The 17,980-nt window shown below is 37.1% G+C and overlaps 1 protein-coding gene across 7 annotated transcripts in view; it reads right to left on the bottom strand.

The window, feature by feature from the left end:
• Window positions 1-602: 602 nt before the first annotated feature.
• The window catches only part of LOC137176781 (inositol polyphosphate-4-phosphatase type I A-like), a 50,936-nt gene continuing 33,558 nt past the window's right edge, over window positions 603-17,980 (bottom strand). For all 7 annotated transcript variants that reach the window (XM_067582700.1, XM_067582706.1, XM_067582707.1 and 4 more), the window contains 8 exons: window positions 17,533-17,705; window positions 14,921-15,044; window positions 14,696-14,763; window positions 13,914-14,113; window positions 13,610-13,707; window positions 13,147-13,259; window positions 12,858-13,012; window positions 603-2,664 (listed from right to left, as the gene is read on the bottom strand). In XM_067582700.1, the coding sequence (XP_067438801.1) occupies window positions 2,532-2,664; window positions 12,858-13,012; window positions 13,147-13,259; window positions 13,610-13,707; window positions 13,914-14,113; window positions 14,696-14,763; window positions 14,921-15,044; window positions 17,533-17,705 (1,064 nt within the window). In that variant the 3' untranslated portion in view covers window positions 603-2,531. The remainder of the gene's footprint in view (window positions 2,665-12,857; window positions 13,013-13,146; window positions 13,260-13,609; window positions 13,708-13,913; window positions 14,114-14,695; window positions 14,764-14,920; window positions 15,045-17,532; window positions 17,706-17,980) is intronic.

Below are 17,980 nucleotides of genomic sequence, written 5' to 3'. Positions count from 1 at the left end.
AAGTGTCCAAAAAAGTGTAACAGCGATGAAAACTGCCTGTATAATTAGACATGTTTCTTACTTTACTTTTCATGCTACAATATATTTATTATTCATAGATTACATAACCCCAGAGATCATTTAGAAACAGTTGATTATCCCAATTTATTTATTTATTTTTCATATCTCTGTATTCATGTGTGTATATATATATATATAGATATATATACATATATGTATATAGTAGGGCTGCAAGCAATGTTGCTTTCATTGCTGATGGATCTGCTGATAATTTTCCCATCCCCAACTGGAAGGCATTTTGGTACAAAAGGTGATTAAGGCAATTGATTGATTATTGAAATGATGGCCAATTTAATTATTCTTCTTTTTACTCCATGGACTAATTAATTAACTGCCTAATCGTTTAAGCTCTAATATATATAGTAGTCATTTCTATTTCCTTCTGTATTGTTTTGTTTTATCCTTTTTCCTCCTCTTCTGATAATTTGATTTTTTTATTTATATAATTGTCCATTGATATATGTATGTGTGTGTGTGTGTGTGGAAAAATAAAAAAAAAGAAAATTAATAGTTGATTATTTAGAAAAACTTGCAAACAAACATGAACTAACTTTTATATTTATTTCAGCATCAGATATTGACAAGTTATAATATATATCAACATTAAAACCTTCACAGATGTTCCCTTCTCACGTGTCTGAGAACTTGTTGATAAAAAGTATTGCAACTTCAATTAAAATGCCAATTGTACTGTATGTCGACATATCAATAAAAAGTACATATTCAATGCTAAATAATAAAAAAAAATACAGGAATTAATGTATGAGCAGTAGGATTGCCATCAGCAGTGAGTCTGACCGTGCGGTTCATGTCACAGTAAGTTGCGTTTCACTTTGAGATACGTCACATGTGATCTGTTGAAAAATACAAACACAGAACACTGTGGAGAGTTTGGTGTTGTGGTTTTACAGTCAGAAGTGAAGAACCGGATCGCCCCCATGTGGTAAAGCTACATCACTGCAGATAAATGTACATGCCGGCAGTTTTATATTAAAGACAAAGGAGAGAAAAAAAAAAAACTACAAATGCAATGAGTGAAGTAAATGTCCACAACTATTGTCTTAATATGAAATAGATGTTCCTAAATTCACTTTAGCTGGTTCAGATTTGATATCACCTCTAATATCAATCTTATTTTCTGTGTAATATTATTGAATATTTGCCATCTGAGGTCTAAATCATGAGCAGGGAAAACAAATTGCATAGAATTACAAGAATGTTAATTAACATCAAATAGAATAATTGCTCCTGATTGAATTCTACATTTTTCCCCAATTTTAATTATGCAGCTAAAATGATCTAATTTCCACATTTGCAATCATTCAAGTATATTTTATTGTATTGTAAGGCTTTTCTTTTATCCTCTTTCCTGCTTTTGAAGAATATTTTTGAATTTCTTTTCAATTTTTTTAACTTTAAATATAAGAAATATTGGCATTGTACTGCTGTGCAAGACAGCAACACAATGAAATGATGGTGGCACTCCCTGATATTAAAACGATAAAAAAAAAAGTCAAAAGAGCAGTACTCAAAGTACTTTAACTTGTCTTATGGGAGTTTACAGTTCCTCCAACCCATCCCCCTTGTCCTCAAACAAGCTGCAATGTTTTATTGACCAACATTGATTTCTCTTTCCTCTCCAACTACAGGGAGGTCAAGGGTCAAAGCGACTCTAAAGCTTATGGAGGGACTGGCAGTATTTCTGTGGTTTTGTTTCACTATTTTCAAGCTATGAAGAAATATGTGAGGATGATTGAAGAGCAGATTACTTATTATTCTCTATTTGTTAATCATGGAAATGTGAAAAGACGTGAAAGATTATTTTTTCTATTTTTTACCCACAACATGAACACCGTAGCCTAAATATTTCACGTGAGGCTTTCTGCTTTTCCCTTTATTTTATTTCTGTTGTATGTTTAATGGATTTTAAACATGTGGTTTTGATGATTTCTCCTTGATTTCCTTTGTTTCTCGGAGTAAAATTATAAAATATAGATATAACTACTTGTGTGATTGACGATGATAATATCAGTGCATGACCAGGAGTGAGGCAGTGTCATTCATGTACATTTTCATCATTAAAAACAAAACAAAACAGTGCTTTAGCTTCTGTTAACAGGAAAACATTCTTGTTTCAAGCGTGTGTTATGCATAACATGACATGAGCAACTAATATACTACATGAAAACAGTTATAATACTAAACTGGTGGGAATCTGAAGGCTTTTTTTCATGAAGTTGCTACTGAATATTACACTGAATCACTGCGTCTAACACCCAAAAATCTCTATAAGGTCTGAAACAGTAACCGTGTGACACTGAGGTTAAATCAGTCCAAACAGTTTTTTTGTGTTTCTGAATACAGTATCTTGATTTTAACTGGTCAGATTTCGGCCTTCCCAAAACACCGCAGCCATAACTATCCAAAAAACAAGCGCAACTTTCCCCGACGCAGAGCCCTCTGCGGTCCAATCAGGTTTCCACTTTCCCAAAGGTTCCGTCGGGCGGCCGGTAGTGTTTGGGGAAGGCCTTGAGTTGCAGCGAGTTAAACGCGTACTTTCGGCATCCGACGTTCTTCACGGTGTTTTCTCGTCTGCAGCCCTCGCTGAGGAGAAAGGACAGAGAAGAGGAGCAAGAGGAGGACACAGAATGAGAGCAAAAAAAAAAAAAAAATGATGATATGAATGATGTTGAAAAGATGCTTTTAATGTCCAATAGCAAAAATATACTCATCTGTTGTTTAAGGTTTTTGATCAACACTAATGACCAGATGAAGCAAACAATAAGGAAAAATGATCAAATCCTTTCTTTGGTTAATCAGCTTCTTACAGTCACCCTAAAGGATCTCATGATCTTTAAAAAATATAAAATAATTTAAATAAACTAGTCCAGCTGAGTAATTTGTTGGTAACATTTCTGGAGTTTCTTTTTCTAAACGTGTTCTATAATGGTTTAAAAGCTGTGGATGTAATAATTTGTGTGATTAAAAAGTTGGATTATATGAGAATATAAACTGTGAGATGATGAAATTTGTCAACCAAAAGATATTCTGCTTTACAGTTTCTATGGTGTTATTCATCTCTTTAATATCTCTGGTTGTATTAGACCATGATGGGAAATGTTTTATGGATTATTTGGATTTACTGGATTTTTGCATGATTTGTTAGGTATTTAATTCACTAGATTTGGAACATGCAGAGATTCCTGTAAGGTTATTTTTTCTATAATCAGTTTCCCAGTTGAATTTGCCACAAAATTTACTATATCAATACATAAGTTTGATTTTGTGTCTATCGCTCACCCCTCTTTTCTCATAAATGGTCTATGATGAGCGTTTACTGGCTGTTCTTGCATCTACATCATATAAACATCTGTTTAGGTTGTTTAATTTGATTTCATATTGCATTTGGAGCTGCAGCAGTCAGTCGATTAATCAATTTGTCGTTTGACAGAAAATTAATCAGCAACCATTTTGATAACTGATTCATTGTTTTTTGAAAAAATGTTCAAAATCTCTGATTACAGCTTCTCAGCTGTGAATATTATCTGGTTTCTTTAGTCTTCAGGATGATAAAAAACATTTGAGGACGTCAGTGTGAGCTTTGAGAAACAGTGATCGACATTTTTCACCATTTTTGGACAACTAATCCATTACTCAAGAAAATAATTGACAGATTTGAATGAATTACATTCATCAGGCAGATGCGACTCAGTTTTCTTACACACATACATTTGAAGCATAATTGGGTTCATGTGTCTTGTTCCAAGACACTTTGACATGTTGATGAGCAACCATATGATCAATAACAGCTGCCCGTCCTGTTACTAGTGTTACAAAACATACCTGATATATCAAAGTTCAGTTAACAATGCAATAAATGGTTGAAAATTGCCCTACATACACATTAATAATCATATTTTGTTTATTTAGAGAGAACCAGCAAATACTGTAAAAGGAGTGTTACTGGTGTTGTTGCAGTTCCCACTAATAACCAGCAGAGATCAGTAAAGATTTCATACAGGATCAACTGAATGAGGAACAACATTAGGAAAACTGTGCTGCTCATGCAAACATGCAAAACTGTTCACACACACACATTGACAAATCAGACGCATGGAAGGACAGATGGAAAGACACATGGAGTGACAAACAGACATATAAATGGACAGATCCCTAACTTCTGCTGCCAGCTTTATTTGAAGCACAGTTCAGTCCATATATATTTGAAGCACGTGTTGTTGAAGTATAACCAGCGAGAACTTGACAGAGCGAATGCAGTTAAAGCTCAAGTTAAGGAAAACTGTCTTTGAAAAGCAGCCAATTTGTCTCCAACACAATGCAGATTTGCAGAGATGCAAGGAAAGCATGACAACAAACAATTTTAAAGACCACAAAATATCAACGTCTGGATCCTGCAGCCGAAAGCAGAAAACATTTATTACAGCAGGAGTGCGGCTTTCAGGACACACTGACTGGAGGTTTTCTTGGGTTTGTGGTACATTTAGTGCAACATTTAGCACACACTGGACACAGCGAGGCTAAAAAGCTTTGGGACATTATCTGCTGCTGAGTCTTAGAGGAAAAGCACTGGTTGCCAAATGTGGAAAAGAAAACACATAAATAGACAATTCAGCTTCATAGATCACTGTGTCACCCTAACCCTAACCCTGACCTGGGATCTGTCTGAGAAGTTTCACTTTTAACAACTAGAAAACACAAGCCAATGTAAGATGAGCTCTTTAAAATTTCAGAATCAAATTATCTTTTTTCTGGAGCCACTTTCTGTGCAAAGACTGATAGATTTCCCAACTTAAGCATGAATTAAAAATTGAAAGAAATGTCAGCAATTAAGAGAAACTTCTCTGCAGAACCTGCAGCCAAACCACAACTGTTAATGCAATAACTTTCTTTTAACATAATAACACTTTGCAGCAAGTAATGAACATCTAATTAATGTGATCAATTTTTAAATTAATATGTTAAATGTTACAAATAACCTGTTTAAATGATACTAAAGGTTGCAAATCGTTATTATGCCAAAAGTTTATTGCGAGAAGTCATTAAATTAACAGTTAATAGTTGTGATAAAAACATACAAATATGCATATTAAAGATCACACAGACATATTCAGCTGTGATATAAAGTGACAGTTGTGGCACAAGCATAATAATCCCATTGGATAGATTATTTATATATGTATATATATATATACTCTGCTTTGGAATAACTTAGGACAATATATAGCAAACCTCAGCATTTACGCATACAAGCATTTAAATACAATCTATGTACAGCAATACAAATATATTCTCTGATACAGGTTGATTCTTAAGAATGAAAAAACAAAGAAAAGAAAATAAGATTGAAAGAAAAATTGGCAAAAATATGGTTAATGATGTAATGATTTTTAATAAGTATTTTAGGAAGCACTTTAGTGTAATTACACCTGTAAGTATGGGGAATTAATGGTAATTATATCAGAAATTGAAAATGTTACCTCACTGGGACTTTTTTAAATCCAGTTATTCATATTTGACATAATTCCCTTTTGCTCACATCCCTGCTGCTAAGTGATTATGTATTTATGTATATTAAATATATTATTCTTTACTACTTTTAGATAAACTCTAAATTCAACATATAGTGTAACTTCTGTCTGACAGAGGTAGTTCTAAACAGGAGCATCAACAGCAACAAAACACACAATATTCCTAAAGGAAATAGTAAAAAACATAACAAGTAGTGAATAATAACTAACATTTTGGGAAATATACTTATTTTCTTTCTTGCTGCGAGCTAGACGAGAAAATTGATATCACTCACGTGGCTGTTTGTTAAATATGTAGCTGAAGCTAGCCGGTTAGCTTAGCGTAGCTTAGCACAAAGACTGGAAATGGGGGGGGACAGCTAGCAAACGTTAACAAAACCACATTCCAGCAACGCTAAAGCTCACAAATAAACAATATATCTAGTTTGTTTAATCCATATAAAAACCTTTATGTAAAAATGACAATTTGCTGTTTGGAGGGTTATGTGCATTCTTGGCTAAGCTAACCAGCTGCAGGCTCAAGCAACATATTCCTCAGATCTTCTCATCTAACTCTTGGCAAGAATTTCCCTCCAAACGTCAAACTATTCCTTTAAATAGAAAGCACAACACAGTCAGACACATCTCCACATTATACATTATACTTCAGAAACTCTTGTTGTGTACTACAGCGCGCCTCCTCTCAGCTTTGAGTGCACTAAGCTACAATAAATACACAACAAATGTAAACAAAAATCAACAAATATGTGTTTCTACTTATCAATAAATCCTGCAAGAATCCAAAGAGAATCAATGTGTCTGAGTATTTATTAAACTGATCAGAGAATAAGGAGTTCCCTTCTAGTTTAGGCTTCAACAGAGTGCATTAAGTATGTGGGACCACATGGATCTTGAGTGTTTAGGGGTCATCAGAGTATGATAATCCCAAAGGAAGCTATTTCGGTCTGATCCATTTCCTTACTGGGTCGATCTTAATGAGAAGGAGCCTCAGAGCTCCTGGGAGGTGACTGATGTTTCCATTCAGCTACACAGGCTGAGCTATTGATTTTTACAATGCAGATTTCCAATGTGTTAAGCAACCTGAGGACTCTTGGTTTCTTAACACATCTTCCACTTCAAGTTAGTATTTTGTCACCAGATCATAGAAGAAAAACCTGCACTCTATACTCATATTACCAAAAAAAATACAGGGAACAGTATTTTAGTATTATGAGAACTTTGACTTTGTGCTTGGGCTGATATCAGGGTTTAAATAGTATTGATGCTAATAGTAGCGAGAGAAATGACTGAGCGCGGTTGTATTGCTAACTTTCAAAATTATTCTGCGATACACAAACACAAGCACACATGAAGTAACTGTGGGTTTACACCATCACAACATGACACCACTCTTTCAAGGAAACTAAATGGGAAGTACGTGATTTGTAAGCAAAAGCTTCTTAAAATCTCTTTCCTTCAATAAGATGAAGTTGGGGCGACATAACGTCAAATTGCTTTGTGATAAAGTCACTTGAAAATTCTTCAAACAAGAGAAACTTGACACATATTTAGTGTTTTTTTTACTCTTGTGTCTAGGATGTGGAAGTGGACTGATTTATAGACATCACATTGATCCTGGCTTAATCTCTTTACAAAGACAGATCCTCCACAACTGGATTCACCTGACAAAAACCTGACTGAAGCATTTGGCACAAGCATGGATACATTCCTCATTCATTCATCCAACAGCTGAAAATTCAGTTCCTTCACTCTCTAAAGCTAATATAAACTGCAATGGCTGCTAACTGTACCAGTTTGTCTCTGAGTATCTAGTTACAACTATAACTTCAACGTCTGAGTGTCGACAGGTACAGATAAATGCTCTATAGGGTGCAGAACCTATGGTACCACACTGCATAATCAAACACATTTCCCCTGAATATCCTACATCATACATTCCAAAATTAGCCAATTCCTGTAGAAACTGCATCTTAAATAAAAAAAAAAGACTCAACTTTGTCAATTGGCGAGACAGAGCTAATCTTCACTGCATTGGCATGAAAGCTGAAGAGCAGATACAGGTTGAACTACTGTTACTGTTCAGAGATCGACTTATCAGGTCCGGCACACCGGGACCAATTAATGTGTTCACCCGCCTTCAAGGCAGGTGAAAGCAAACGCTCGGTGGGTGAAAAGTATAAAAAAGCACTGACTACATCATGTCACTGCCTTAATAAATGAACTGAAACCATAAATAACACCTCAGCCGGACTAGAACAGCCAAAGGGTATCTGAAAAATGTGTTTTCAGTCACATTGTAAAAACGGCTCCATATGGGACCTTCAAACTTGACAAGGACACCCTGATGATAAAATTCAGTCGTCTCCTCTTCTAACACAAGAGTCACAAGAAAAATGTTTACATTATGTTGCAGGTGTCGCATTAAAACCTCCTTTTAACTATGAACAGCCTTAGTTAACAGATAACTGTTTGGGCTGCAACTTACAAGAAAATGTAAGTTGTTTCTGTTATCTTCAGGAAATCAGACGTGCATGTTGTCTTTAGGACAAATACTTCGGGGTGCTGGCACTTCTTGTCTGCAGCAGCAGAGGAAAGAAAAGACTTTAAATGTGTTTATATTTTCTGTAAATTTGACCTGGTATAATCATTTTAGTTGGGTTGATATGTTTATTTGACTTCAGTTCATTTGTCTCTGAGTGTGCAAACATACACATACAAATACGTTTTCAAATACTTTAGTCCTAAAACGTATCCACTGTAGTTTGATTAATTATTTTTATTATTCTGTCATTTTTAAAACTAATACTGTCTGTTAAAATGACCAAATAAAGTCTACTGTTTGGATCATTTTACTCATAATGGATATATTAGGCTTCATGTAAACAGAGTCAGTGAGAATCTGCTGGAAAGTGCACAAGTTGAAGAAGACGCTAACAATCTCCTCCTACCGTCTAGAAAAGCAGGAAGATCTAAAGAAACATAATGAGCAAATACTGCCTGAAAAAATATATATAAACTAAAGAATGTCTGCTTAATTTTGGCAATAAATAAAAGCTTTTTATTCCTTCACTTTAGCTTGTAAGGTAAGTGCAAAAGCACGTGGAAGACAATGATAAATCGAACAAGCTAAATGTATTGCACAAATGAAACAAGCCGACCGTTTGTGCAAAGCTTAAATTATAAATTAATCCCCTTTATAATAACTACTATCAACAATAACTCTTTCCATAAAGCATGATTTATACATCATCTGCTCATTTTTATACATATTCACAACTCAGGTGTAATCTCTGGCTTTAGGTCCACAAATATACAAACTATATACTATATTCTGCTGTCAGAATAAGGCAGAGAACTCACTGATAATCACACTGAGCAACATCTGTCCAGTAGAGGGCATTATCCACTAAAAATGTGTGACATGCCAAAATCCACTTTTGGATTGCACTGTCTGATACCATTCATCTAATTCATCAGCTGACTGTGAACCACATGTGCAGAGAGAGATCCTGTCTATGCTGCCTGTTGTAACCGTTGAGACTCTTTTCAACATCTCGAATAGATATGAAGATTTTGATCTGTGTTCAGTCAACAGACGCATGCTGATAGCAGATGTGGGATACAACTGTTGGCAACTGTTATGACTCAGAGTGAGTCCACACTAGGCTGTCTGTGTTTTTATCTTTTTCTCTCTACTTCTGTCTAAACTAAACATGGGTTTTTCACATAATAGTAGGGATGCTCTGATCTGATGCACTGGATCCATATCGGTGCTGATACTGATCTCATTAAGTGGATCAGTTATGGACATGATAGAAGAGCAGATTTAGCCATTTTCTTATCGTACTGGCATTTACAGTATGGATGGGGTGGATTCATGTTTTCTTTTTTTTACAAATACGTAAGCTGTGTATTCAGATTTAGCAGGCTTAGCATGGATGTCATATAAAGGCAGAACTGAAGCCTCAAAAAGTAATTCATCATATCTGTATTGGCACGTTTGCAGGCTTGCCAACCAGTTTCTCCAAGCTGGAAATAGGAAGAAGAAAGTGGAAAGTGTCCCTAAACAAAACAAAATGAACCAGAAAAAGGGCATCAATGGGGCATCAGTTGTGTAAAGCCCTTAGAAAGGGTTGGACAGTGTGTGCATGCTCTAGAGTAGCATTTCAAACACACTCACAGGACAGTGGCACAGTTTCAGAAACCCCCTCGGGAGTCCGTGTGGAGTATTCCCACCCCTCCCCATAAGACGAGCTCTATGTTTTGCATTCAGTCAGTCACTCCCAACGAGCTGCTTGTGGCTGTTCAGCTGCAGCGGAGCTTGGCCAGGAAATAGGCCACACTGAGGAAGATCCACACCACCAGGAGATTTGGGCTGAGGGCCAGCAGGGGCAGCGAGTACAGGAGGCTGGGGTCCATCCGGAAGTCACGCACCGGCAGCAAGCCGCTCAGGTTCTTCTGGATTACTCCCTCCCTCGTCCCAATGCTGCCGAGTTGTGGAGGGTGGGAGGAAGAGAAAGAAGAGCAGGAGAGGGAAGAGCGATGAAGCAAGAAAAAAAAGGTTGGAGGAAGGGAAAGGTGGATAAGTCGGTGGAGGAGAGATTAGAAAAAGCACAGAGGTGGAAGGGATAATGGAGAGTTTGGGGGAGGAGTGAAGGGAAGTAAAAGAACACAGGATAGAGAAATAAAAGGCAGGTGGAGAAGAGGGAAAGAACAAATAAAGTAAAGGAGAAGGGCAGTGAGAAGGAAAGAATAAAAGAAGAAGGGAAGGAGAGGAAGGGAGGGAGATTCCAGGGGAAGGAGCAGCGTGTCGCAACAATGCCGAAATAAAGAGATGGCATGTACCCATGCACGCACAGAGGTGACACAGCAAATTAACAGGTAACATCAGCGACAAACCACATCGACAATGAAAAAGGCACAACCATGATGATAGATATGGGTTTCCATGGTGTAACAGAAAAATAAAAACAATGTTCCAATGAAAGAAAAATCATATTGAAGTCACAACAAATGGAAATGAATAACAAAAGTCCCGCAAAAATGAACCAATCATACGAACAGAAATTGTGACAAAGTCAAACACACAGGAAACAGAGGAAGAGGAAAAAGAGAAAGAGAAGAGAGGAAAAAAGAGAAAATTAAGAAAGACGTCTTTTCAGAAAAGGAAAGAAGATAAGAAAATACAGCAATGGCTCTCCATGTTTATATATTCTAAGACATGGGGTGAAGAAGACGGAGGGAGGAAAAAATGGCGGGAAAAAAAAGTCTTGGTTTCAAATGAAAACCAACACTAGAATGCACAAAAAAAACACCCCTTAAAGTTAAATAATGAATTGAATTTTTTACGTAATTTGCATCATGTTATTCCCCATCAGATATATCAAATATGTGCAAAGAAAAGTTTACATTTTGCAAGCTAACAGGAAAGCTAGCTAACTGTTAGCAGAGCTTGTCTGTTGCGATAAGAAATGCTAACAAAATTAAAGTTTCTTAGAATATTTAACACACAGTGAGACTTCAAAATGTATTTTAAGGGTGTATTCTTTCATTTATTTTCAACAACTCAGTATGGATGGACTCAATATGAAGGAGAGGTTAGGGTAGTGAAGGGGACATTTGGAGAGGGGCGGTATCTCCAAGCGTCTTCTTAGCATGCGTCACAGCTCAAACTCATTCCAAAGGGACATAAACCAAACCCTAAAAATGATCAAAAGCTATTTTCATGCTCGTCGGCTGATGAGAAAGAGGGGAAGAAAGTGGAGAGATGTAAGGAGAGGAAAAAAGGGGGAGGAAAAGGTGAAGAAACACTGTATCATGCGAGTATCTGTGGGAGGTGCAACTTTATTGAGCACAGGTACAGCGAGACAGGTGTGATTACATCTTTTACATGGGCTTAACAACAAACTATTTACAACATAAAGTCACATAAAACTCCACTTTCAACACATAACTTTTTTTTGACACAAAAAGATACAAACACTGGAGTGTAGACTCATATTCTGCAGCAGCACTGGCTCATTTCTGAGACCTGAAAGGACTTTTGTCCTCTAGAACAAAATCGCATTTGCAGGGAGCGGTAACAGTGTCGATCAATATCAATCATGATGTGTTTGGGAATATAAATTCCCCACACAACTTCAGCAATCTGTCACTGTGTCTCCTGTCTTTTATTACGTCGGTTGCTTCTGTAATTGTGTCTACAAAATGTATTTCAAGAACATTTTGGACATCACTTTTTGAGGAAATGTGCAGTTTTCAGATGCTGACATTCAGTTTGTTATTTTTCCTTAGTTGCAACATCAAGGACGTGTATTTAAATCTTCTGCATATTTGAAAACTTGGGACAAATTAAACCGAAGCTATCTGCATAAGCAAGAAAATACACTAGGTTTTTTTTTTTTTAAGAATTTGGATGAATCAACCCTTTAAATCTTTAAAGTGTTTACAAGCACTGTGAGATTGCTTTAAAACCAAAACTCTGACTTGCCTGCATTGTAGAGGCAAACTAAATCTCTCTATCTCCTCTCAACATGCTGACATTATTTGGAAGAGAATGAAGGAGAGGAAAACGAGAAGGAGCGATCAAAAGGAAAAGTAACGGTGGTGGTGGGCAAAGTGTTCCGGTATTACAAATAAAGGAAAAATACTCTGTCAGCTGGTTAGCAACTCTGAAACAGCGTAGGCTAACTTTGGACAGACAGAAAGAAAAATACAATGAAGACACAAGGACATACGGACAGAATAGACTCAGACAGACAAACAAGCACCCAAAACACATGAGTGAAGGGGGATCCTCTCACTTGAATATCAGTTAGGTACTTTCCCTCTCGAGATTTTTGTCACATTTATGATGAAAAATGTTTTCAAATTGGACGAAGGTCAGTAATAGATACATCAAAAATCAGGAGCAGAAAAAAGACAATGTGACAAGAGTCTGGTGAAGTAAGTAACCAACTGAATTTCAAAATATTCAAGTATCCCACTTGAGATGAACCAGCAACTCCAGATCAGGTTCCAATGTGTTTCACAGAGGAAGCAGGCAAACGTACCAGTTTCAAATCACACTTGGGCAAAAGGGAACAATCCTACATGTATTTGAATTTCATTTTCCATATCCTGATCTTAGTTTCTATATACTATGTTCTAATAATATGAATCAAAGTTGGTGTAGGTTTTTTTGCCCAGGTATGATTTTTAGTGGTGTGTTTTTCATTCGTGTACTCGTGCACTGTGAGGGCGTCCTACCTGCGCATACAGTCGAGGGCCTGCGTGAAGACCTGTGGAGCCATGCCGTGTTCGTGCTGCAGGATCAGACATTGCTCCAGGGTCACCGACATGGCCGTGCGGTCTTTGGCGCTTTTGCAGCTGGTGAAACGAACCCCGTTCAGCCGGCGACAGATCTGAGATCGGGAGGGAAGAAACGTTAACTTGTGTCAAAATGATTCAGAATTTCCGCTGGAAACCAGAGAGATTATGTCAGATGTCAGATGAAATTCTGCTAACTGTTTGATGTCCAATAAAACAGAAACTTCACCTCGGCAGCCTGCCAGAGGATGTCCACGTTCTTGTTTTTCCTGGCGTGGACGTTCTGCCCGAGAAACCTCAGCAGCTCAGGAAGACAAGTCTGAGAACGAGACCTCGGGAGGCCTGGGGAGGAGGAGGAAATGTAGGTGAGGCATAAAAAAAAAAAAAGGGAGAAGTGCATCAAAAAATGAGAGAGAAGAGCACAGAGAGAAGGAAAAACAAAGAAGAAACCGATGAAGAGAAGTAGAAGTAATTAAAGTAGTAATACAGGAACAGTTATATTTATTGGCGCCAGTTTATTGCTGTATACACAACACAAAACTGTGTTTGCTCTTTTAGATCTTAAAAGATGTCTAACTGATGTTTTAAGTTCAAAAACTGCCAAAAAAAGTAGTTTTGCTACTGTAGAAACTGTAAAACATATTTCATTGCCCTGTTGTTATTGCTGAACTCTAATATACTTTTGTACTTACAGTCCTCAGGCAAGACTTCTTTGAACTGTTCGAAATATGAATTTAGCCTCGCCAGACTTTCCAAGTTAATGATCTCCTGGAGGGATGTGTCTCCAAACCTGAAAAACACACAAGTTTCTTTTACATAAAACGGTAAACCAGCCCAAATTCACCCGTCACGCACAAAATCTTCAAAGTATATTTTGTTTATGTCTCTGTACCGGTGTTTTCAGATATACACTGACTGACCCGAGGCTGTTCAAACTTCTCTGTGATTGTATCTCACACATCATAAAACTCGTCTTCTCTCCTCCTACTCACTCACTTCTCAGCCAGCGTTTGTTGTTCGTTGATGCCGACGTTGAAGTGCACCGGCTGAACCCTCAGCAGCATGCCGCTCTGGATCTCCCGCGGCAACGCATCAAACATGGTTCCCGGCAGGGGGATGCGGACGTTGAAGCCGTCCCGGTTCCCTGTGATGATCGGCAACATGTCGGGAGCAGAGCTGCCGGTGGCCTGGGTGACCTTAAAGATGAGTGGACGTTCACAGACTTTTAAAAGCTTTTAATAATTCTCAACCTGTGATATCTGAGCAAGTTCTGCTGCTGCACATCCTGTACGTACAACAGCTTCAGTTTTTAACGTCCATTTTATGTTGGTGCTTGTATCTCTTCATCATTTCACACATAATCGTATATATTGTCACTTTGAGACATTACTGACTGATACAAATACTTTTTTAAATATTAAATAAAAAAAGGATGTTTTAGATAATAAGCAGACAAATACAGTGATTAAAATCTATGAGAGAGCAGTTTCTGCTTCTTTAATACTTTGTAAATAAATATTTTATTATGAAAATAGCAAATAAGATTGTAATTATCTTCTTAATAAAGAATATAAATTCAGGTACCAAAAGGACCAAAGTTTATAAATGTCAGAAACAAAAATGACAAGAAACTATGACGAGAAAAATCATACTGAAAAATAGTTTATTTGCAAACCCTATTTTAATATAAAATAAATAATAAATAAATAAATAAATAAGGACTATAACAAGTTTGTGGCTGCAGTGTCTTCATGGGTGTTATTAAAGTTTCCTCCTACCTTAAATGTGACATTACGTAGATCCATGATGCCGACACTCATGTCCTCCAACATGGCCAGCTCCTCTCCTAAAACACACACACACACACACACACACGCAATCAATAAGCACCTAATAGAGAAAAACAAAAGACTCATGCATATGTAAGAACCTGTGGCGTGTGTGTGTGTGTGTGTGTGTGTGTGTGTGTGTGTGTGTGTGTGTGTGTGTGTGTGTGTTTGTACCGTAGGTGCTGAGCAGGGACTCAAACTGAGCCAGCAGGCCGATGGTGTAAAGCTGCCGGAGGAATCCGTTGTCACGGAGACAGTTCCTCAGTTTGATAATGAAGCCGCAGATGAGAGCGGTGAGCTGCAACACACATCAGCTTCAGCATTAACATCAGTTCACAAAAGGAGGGGCTGCTTTTGATCCTCTGAGGCTGGTGAGTGTGTAATTAACCAAATTACTAACCAGCATCCAGAAAAGTCATTTTAATCTTGTATCAAGCACTAAAAAAAGTACAATATCAGTTTAATTTAACAGCACTGGTAGAAACTGTAATATACTTTTCAGATGTTAATGCAAATTCTTTTATATATTTACATGATACAAGTCAAATATAGTATCTGTTTTCAAGATTTTAGATGTTGTAAAGAAAAGACATTTCTTCGATCCAGTGTTGCTGCCTCCCCTTTCAGCAGACCCCGCTATATTTCACTGTCCTTTAATATAGCTGATGGACAGTTAAATTATCTCTAAATGTAATAAGACACTTAAACTATCATGAAATCCCTCAACCAGGTTGTCATTTGTTGTATAATATCAATATACATCAGTAGAATGAAAGCAAGCAATTACACAAGTGCCATTTAAAAAAAATATCCATACCATGCAGTGTAATTCAAATCAACATATGGTTTATATTTAGAGACAGTAAAGCTTGGCTGCTGATGAGATTATGTAAATGGATGCATTACATTGGTTTCTGTGCATCCATGTGTGTAAAGGAAATCCTGTGCAGTTCATTGTGTGTGTGTCTACCGGAGAGTTTTATCATTATATGACGTGTTTTATACAACAAGCTGAAAATGTAAATTATAAGCTGTCAGATTCTTGATGTAGTGACGTTGCTGAATACAGATCAGCAACATCTTTTTGGTCAAGTAGTTGTTATGAACAGTTTGGATACCGTATATCAGTTTAGACAAACACTTGAGTGACATTAGGATGATTTGCCTTGTTTCCTTTGTGAACAGGAGGGTTTGTCACTCAGTTATTAACAGCTGCAGTTACCTGCTGTCATTCACTTTGACAGAAGCAGCAATTGCATCAGGAAGAAAGGTATACAGTGGAAATGTTTTGGTAGGTGTATATTTCTAAGGGCTCCAACAACTAATGATTATTTTCATGATTGATTAATCTGTCCATTATTTTCTCGATTAATCGATTTATGGTCAATAAAATGTCAGAAAGCAACCTCAAATATCAAACAAACAGTCCACAACCCAAATATATTCAGTTTACTGTCATAGAAAGATAATAAATGATTCAAAATGATTATCAAAATAATTGGCTATTAATTTTCTGTCAATTGACTAATCAATTAATGGACTAATCGTTGCAGCTCTAATACTTTTGAATAGGAGAAGAACAGTGAGATTTTCTCTTCTTCCTTAATGTTCTTCCTCACCATCAACAATCTTCACTGGAATCAGAAACACAAGCAGCAGGTTGTTATTCTCATCCTTTAACACCAAAGTATGCTGTAAATCCAGATTAAGGGACAGAATATGTTGGTTCAACTAACAAGTAGCAATTCAATAGACGAATATAATTGACTTTATGCTTTTAACAAGGTTTCTAAAACATGGTTTTGATTAGAGCTGCAAATGCTGATTGACAGAAAATTAATACATGCAAATATTTTGATAATCCAATAATCGGTTTAGTCATTTTTCAAGCAAAAATGAAATATATTTGCTGGCTCACGGCTTTCAGGTGTGAGATATTGTTGCTTCTCTTGGTCTTACATTACTGTAAATTTAATATTTTGGATTTTGGGGTGTTTAAATTAATACAATAAGACATTCGAGGATGTCGGTTTGAACTTCAGGATGTTCTGATGAAACTTTTTCTCAATTTTCTGGTGTTTTTTTGACCAAATGATTAATCATGAAAATAATCTGCAGATTTATCAATAATAAAAATAATCATAGTTGCAGCTGTAGTTTAGATAACTGAGATTAATGGATTTGATTAATCTGCTATGTGGTCATAACTCTACGTTGTTGTAAAACCGAGACTACGGAGATCCCATGTACAAGATATCTGCAATGCACCTGGTGAGTAAATATAACTGTTATTGTAACTGATAAGAACACTTGCCAAAACTACAACAAAGGGATGCTGTAAAAATATCAAGTTGTAAGAAAAGATAAACCACCTGGACGACCTCTGGGCGCAAATCCTTTATTATAACTTTGGCCCAAAGAACTGAAATGTCTCTCAGGTTTGCGCCAGGCAACACAGGAGAGTAGGAGTGTGTAGGTCTGAGGGTGAAGAAATCCTTTCTCCTTTTCTGTCTCGCTTTCTTCTATTATTTGAACCTGTTTTCTTGCCTTTCTCCTCACCTTTACACAAGCATTTAATAATAAATACTGTAGAGCAGTCACCGCTGGACCTTCGCACTCCACATGTCTGTAATATTTAGTGATTCCCTCACTGTGAGTCATGACAAGTGCATTAGTTAAATGCCTAAAATATAACTGTATGTAAATGTGAGAGGGTGAGTATGAGAGCAAGCATGTCTGAGTAAATGTCACTTAAATAATGCAAGTGTGCGTGCGAGCGAGCTGACCGTCTGGCAGAAGACGACGTCGCGGCGGTACTGCAGCGACAGGTCCATGGCTATCGTCGGGGCGCTGTCCTGCATCAGCAGGAAGACCATGGACTTTTTGGCCTTGTCGCTCATCATGGCAACGCACTCAGTGAGCGTGGTGAGGAGAGGGTACAAGGCCTCGCTCCACTCGCCTGGGAAACACACGTACAGACATTTACAGTGCAGATATAAACAATCACATGACAGAGGTTGGACAAAATAACACGAGCACACAATTGAAATTCGTTCCTCTTCTGCATCACTCATCCCCACACAAAACAATCTAACATTAGCTCAGTTAGAGTGAGATTAGGTTCCATTTATGTCACTTTGAAAGTGAATTTAAAAATTTAAATTGTTGAGACAGAAACAGAAAACAGACGGAACAGAGAGGCGACAGGGAAAGCAGAAGCGCTGATAAGAAGAT

This window comes from Thunnus thynnus, chromosome 24 (assembly GCF_963924715.1).
Source record: "Thunnus thynnus chromosome 24, fThuThy2.1, whole genome shotgun sequence".
Lineage (NCBI taxonomy): Eukaryota > Metazoa > Chordata > Actinopteri > Scombriformes > Scombridae > Thunnus > Thunnus thynnus.
Note: the sequence above shows the minus strand (reverse complement) of the source record. Positions and strands in the feature narration are given on the sequence as shown.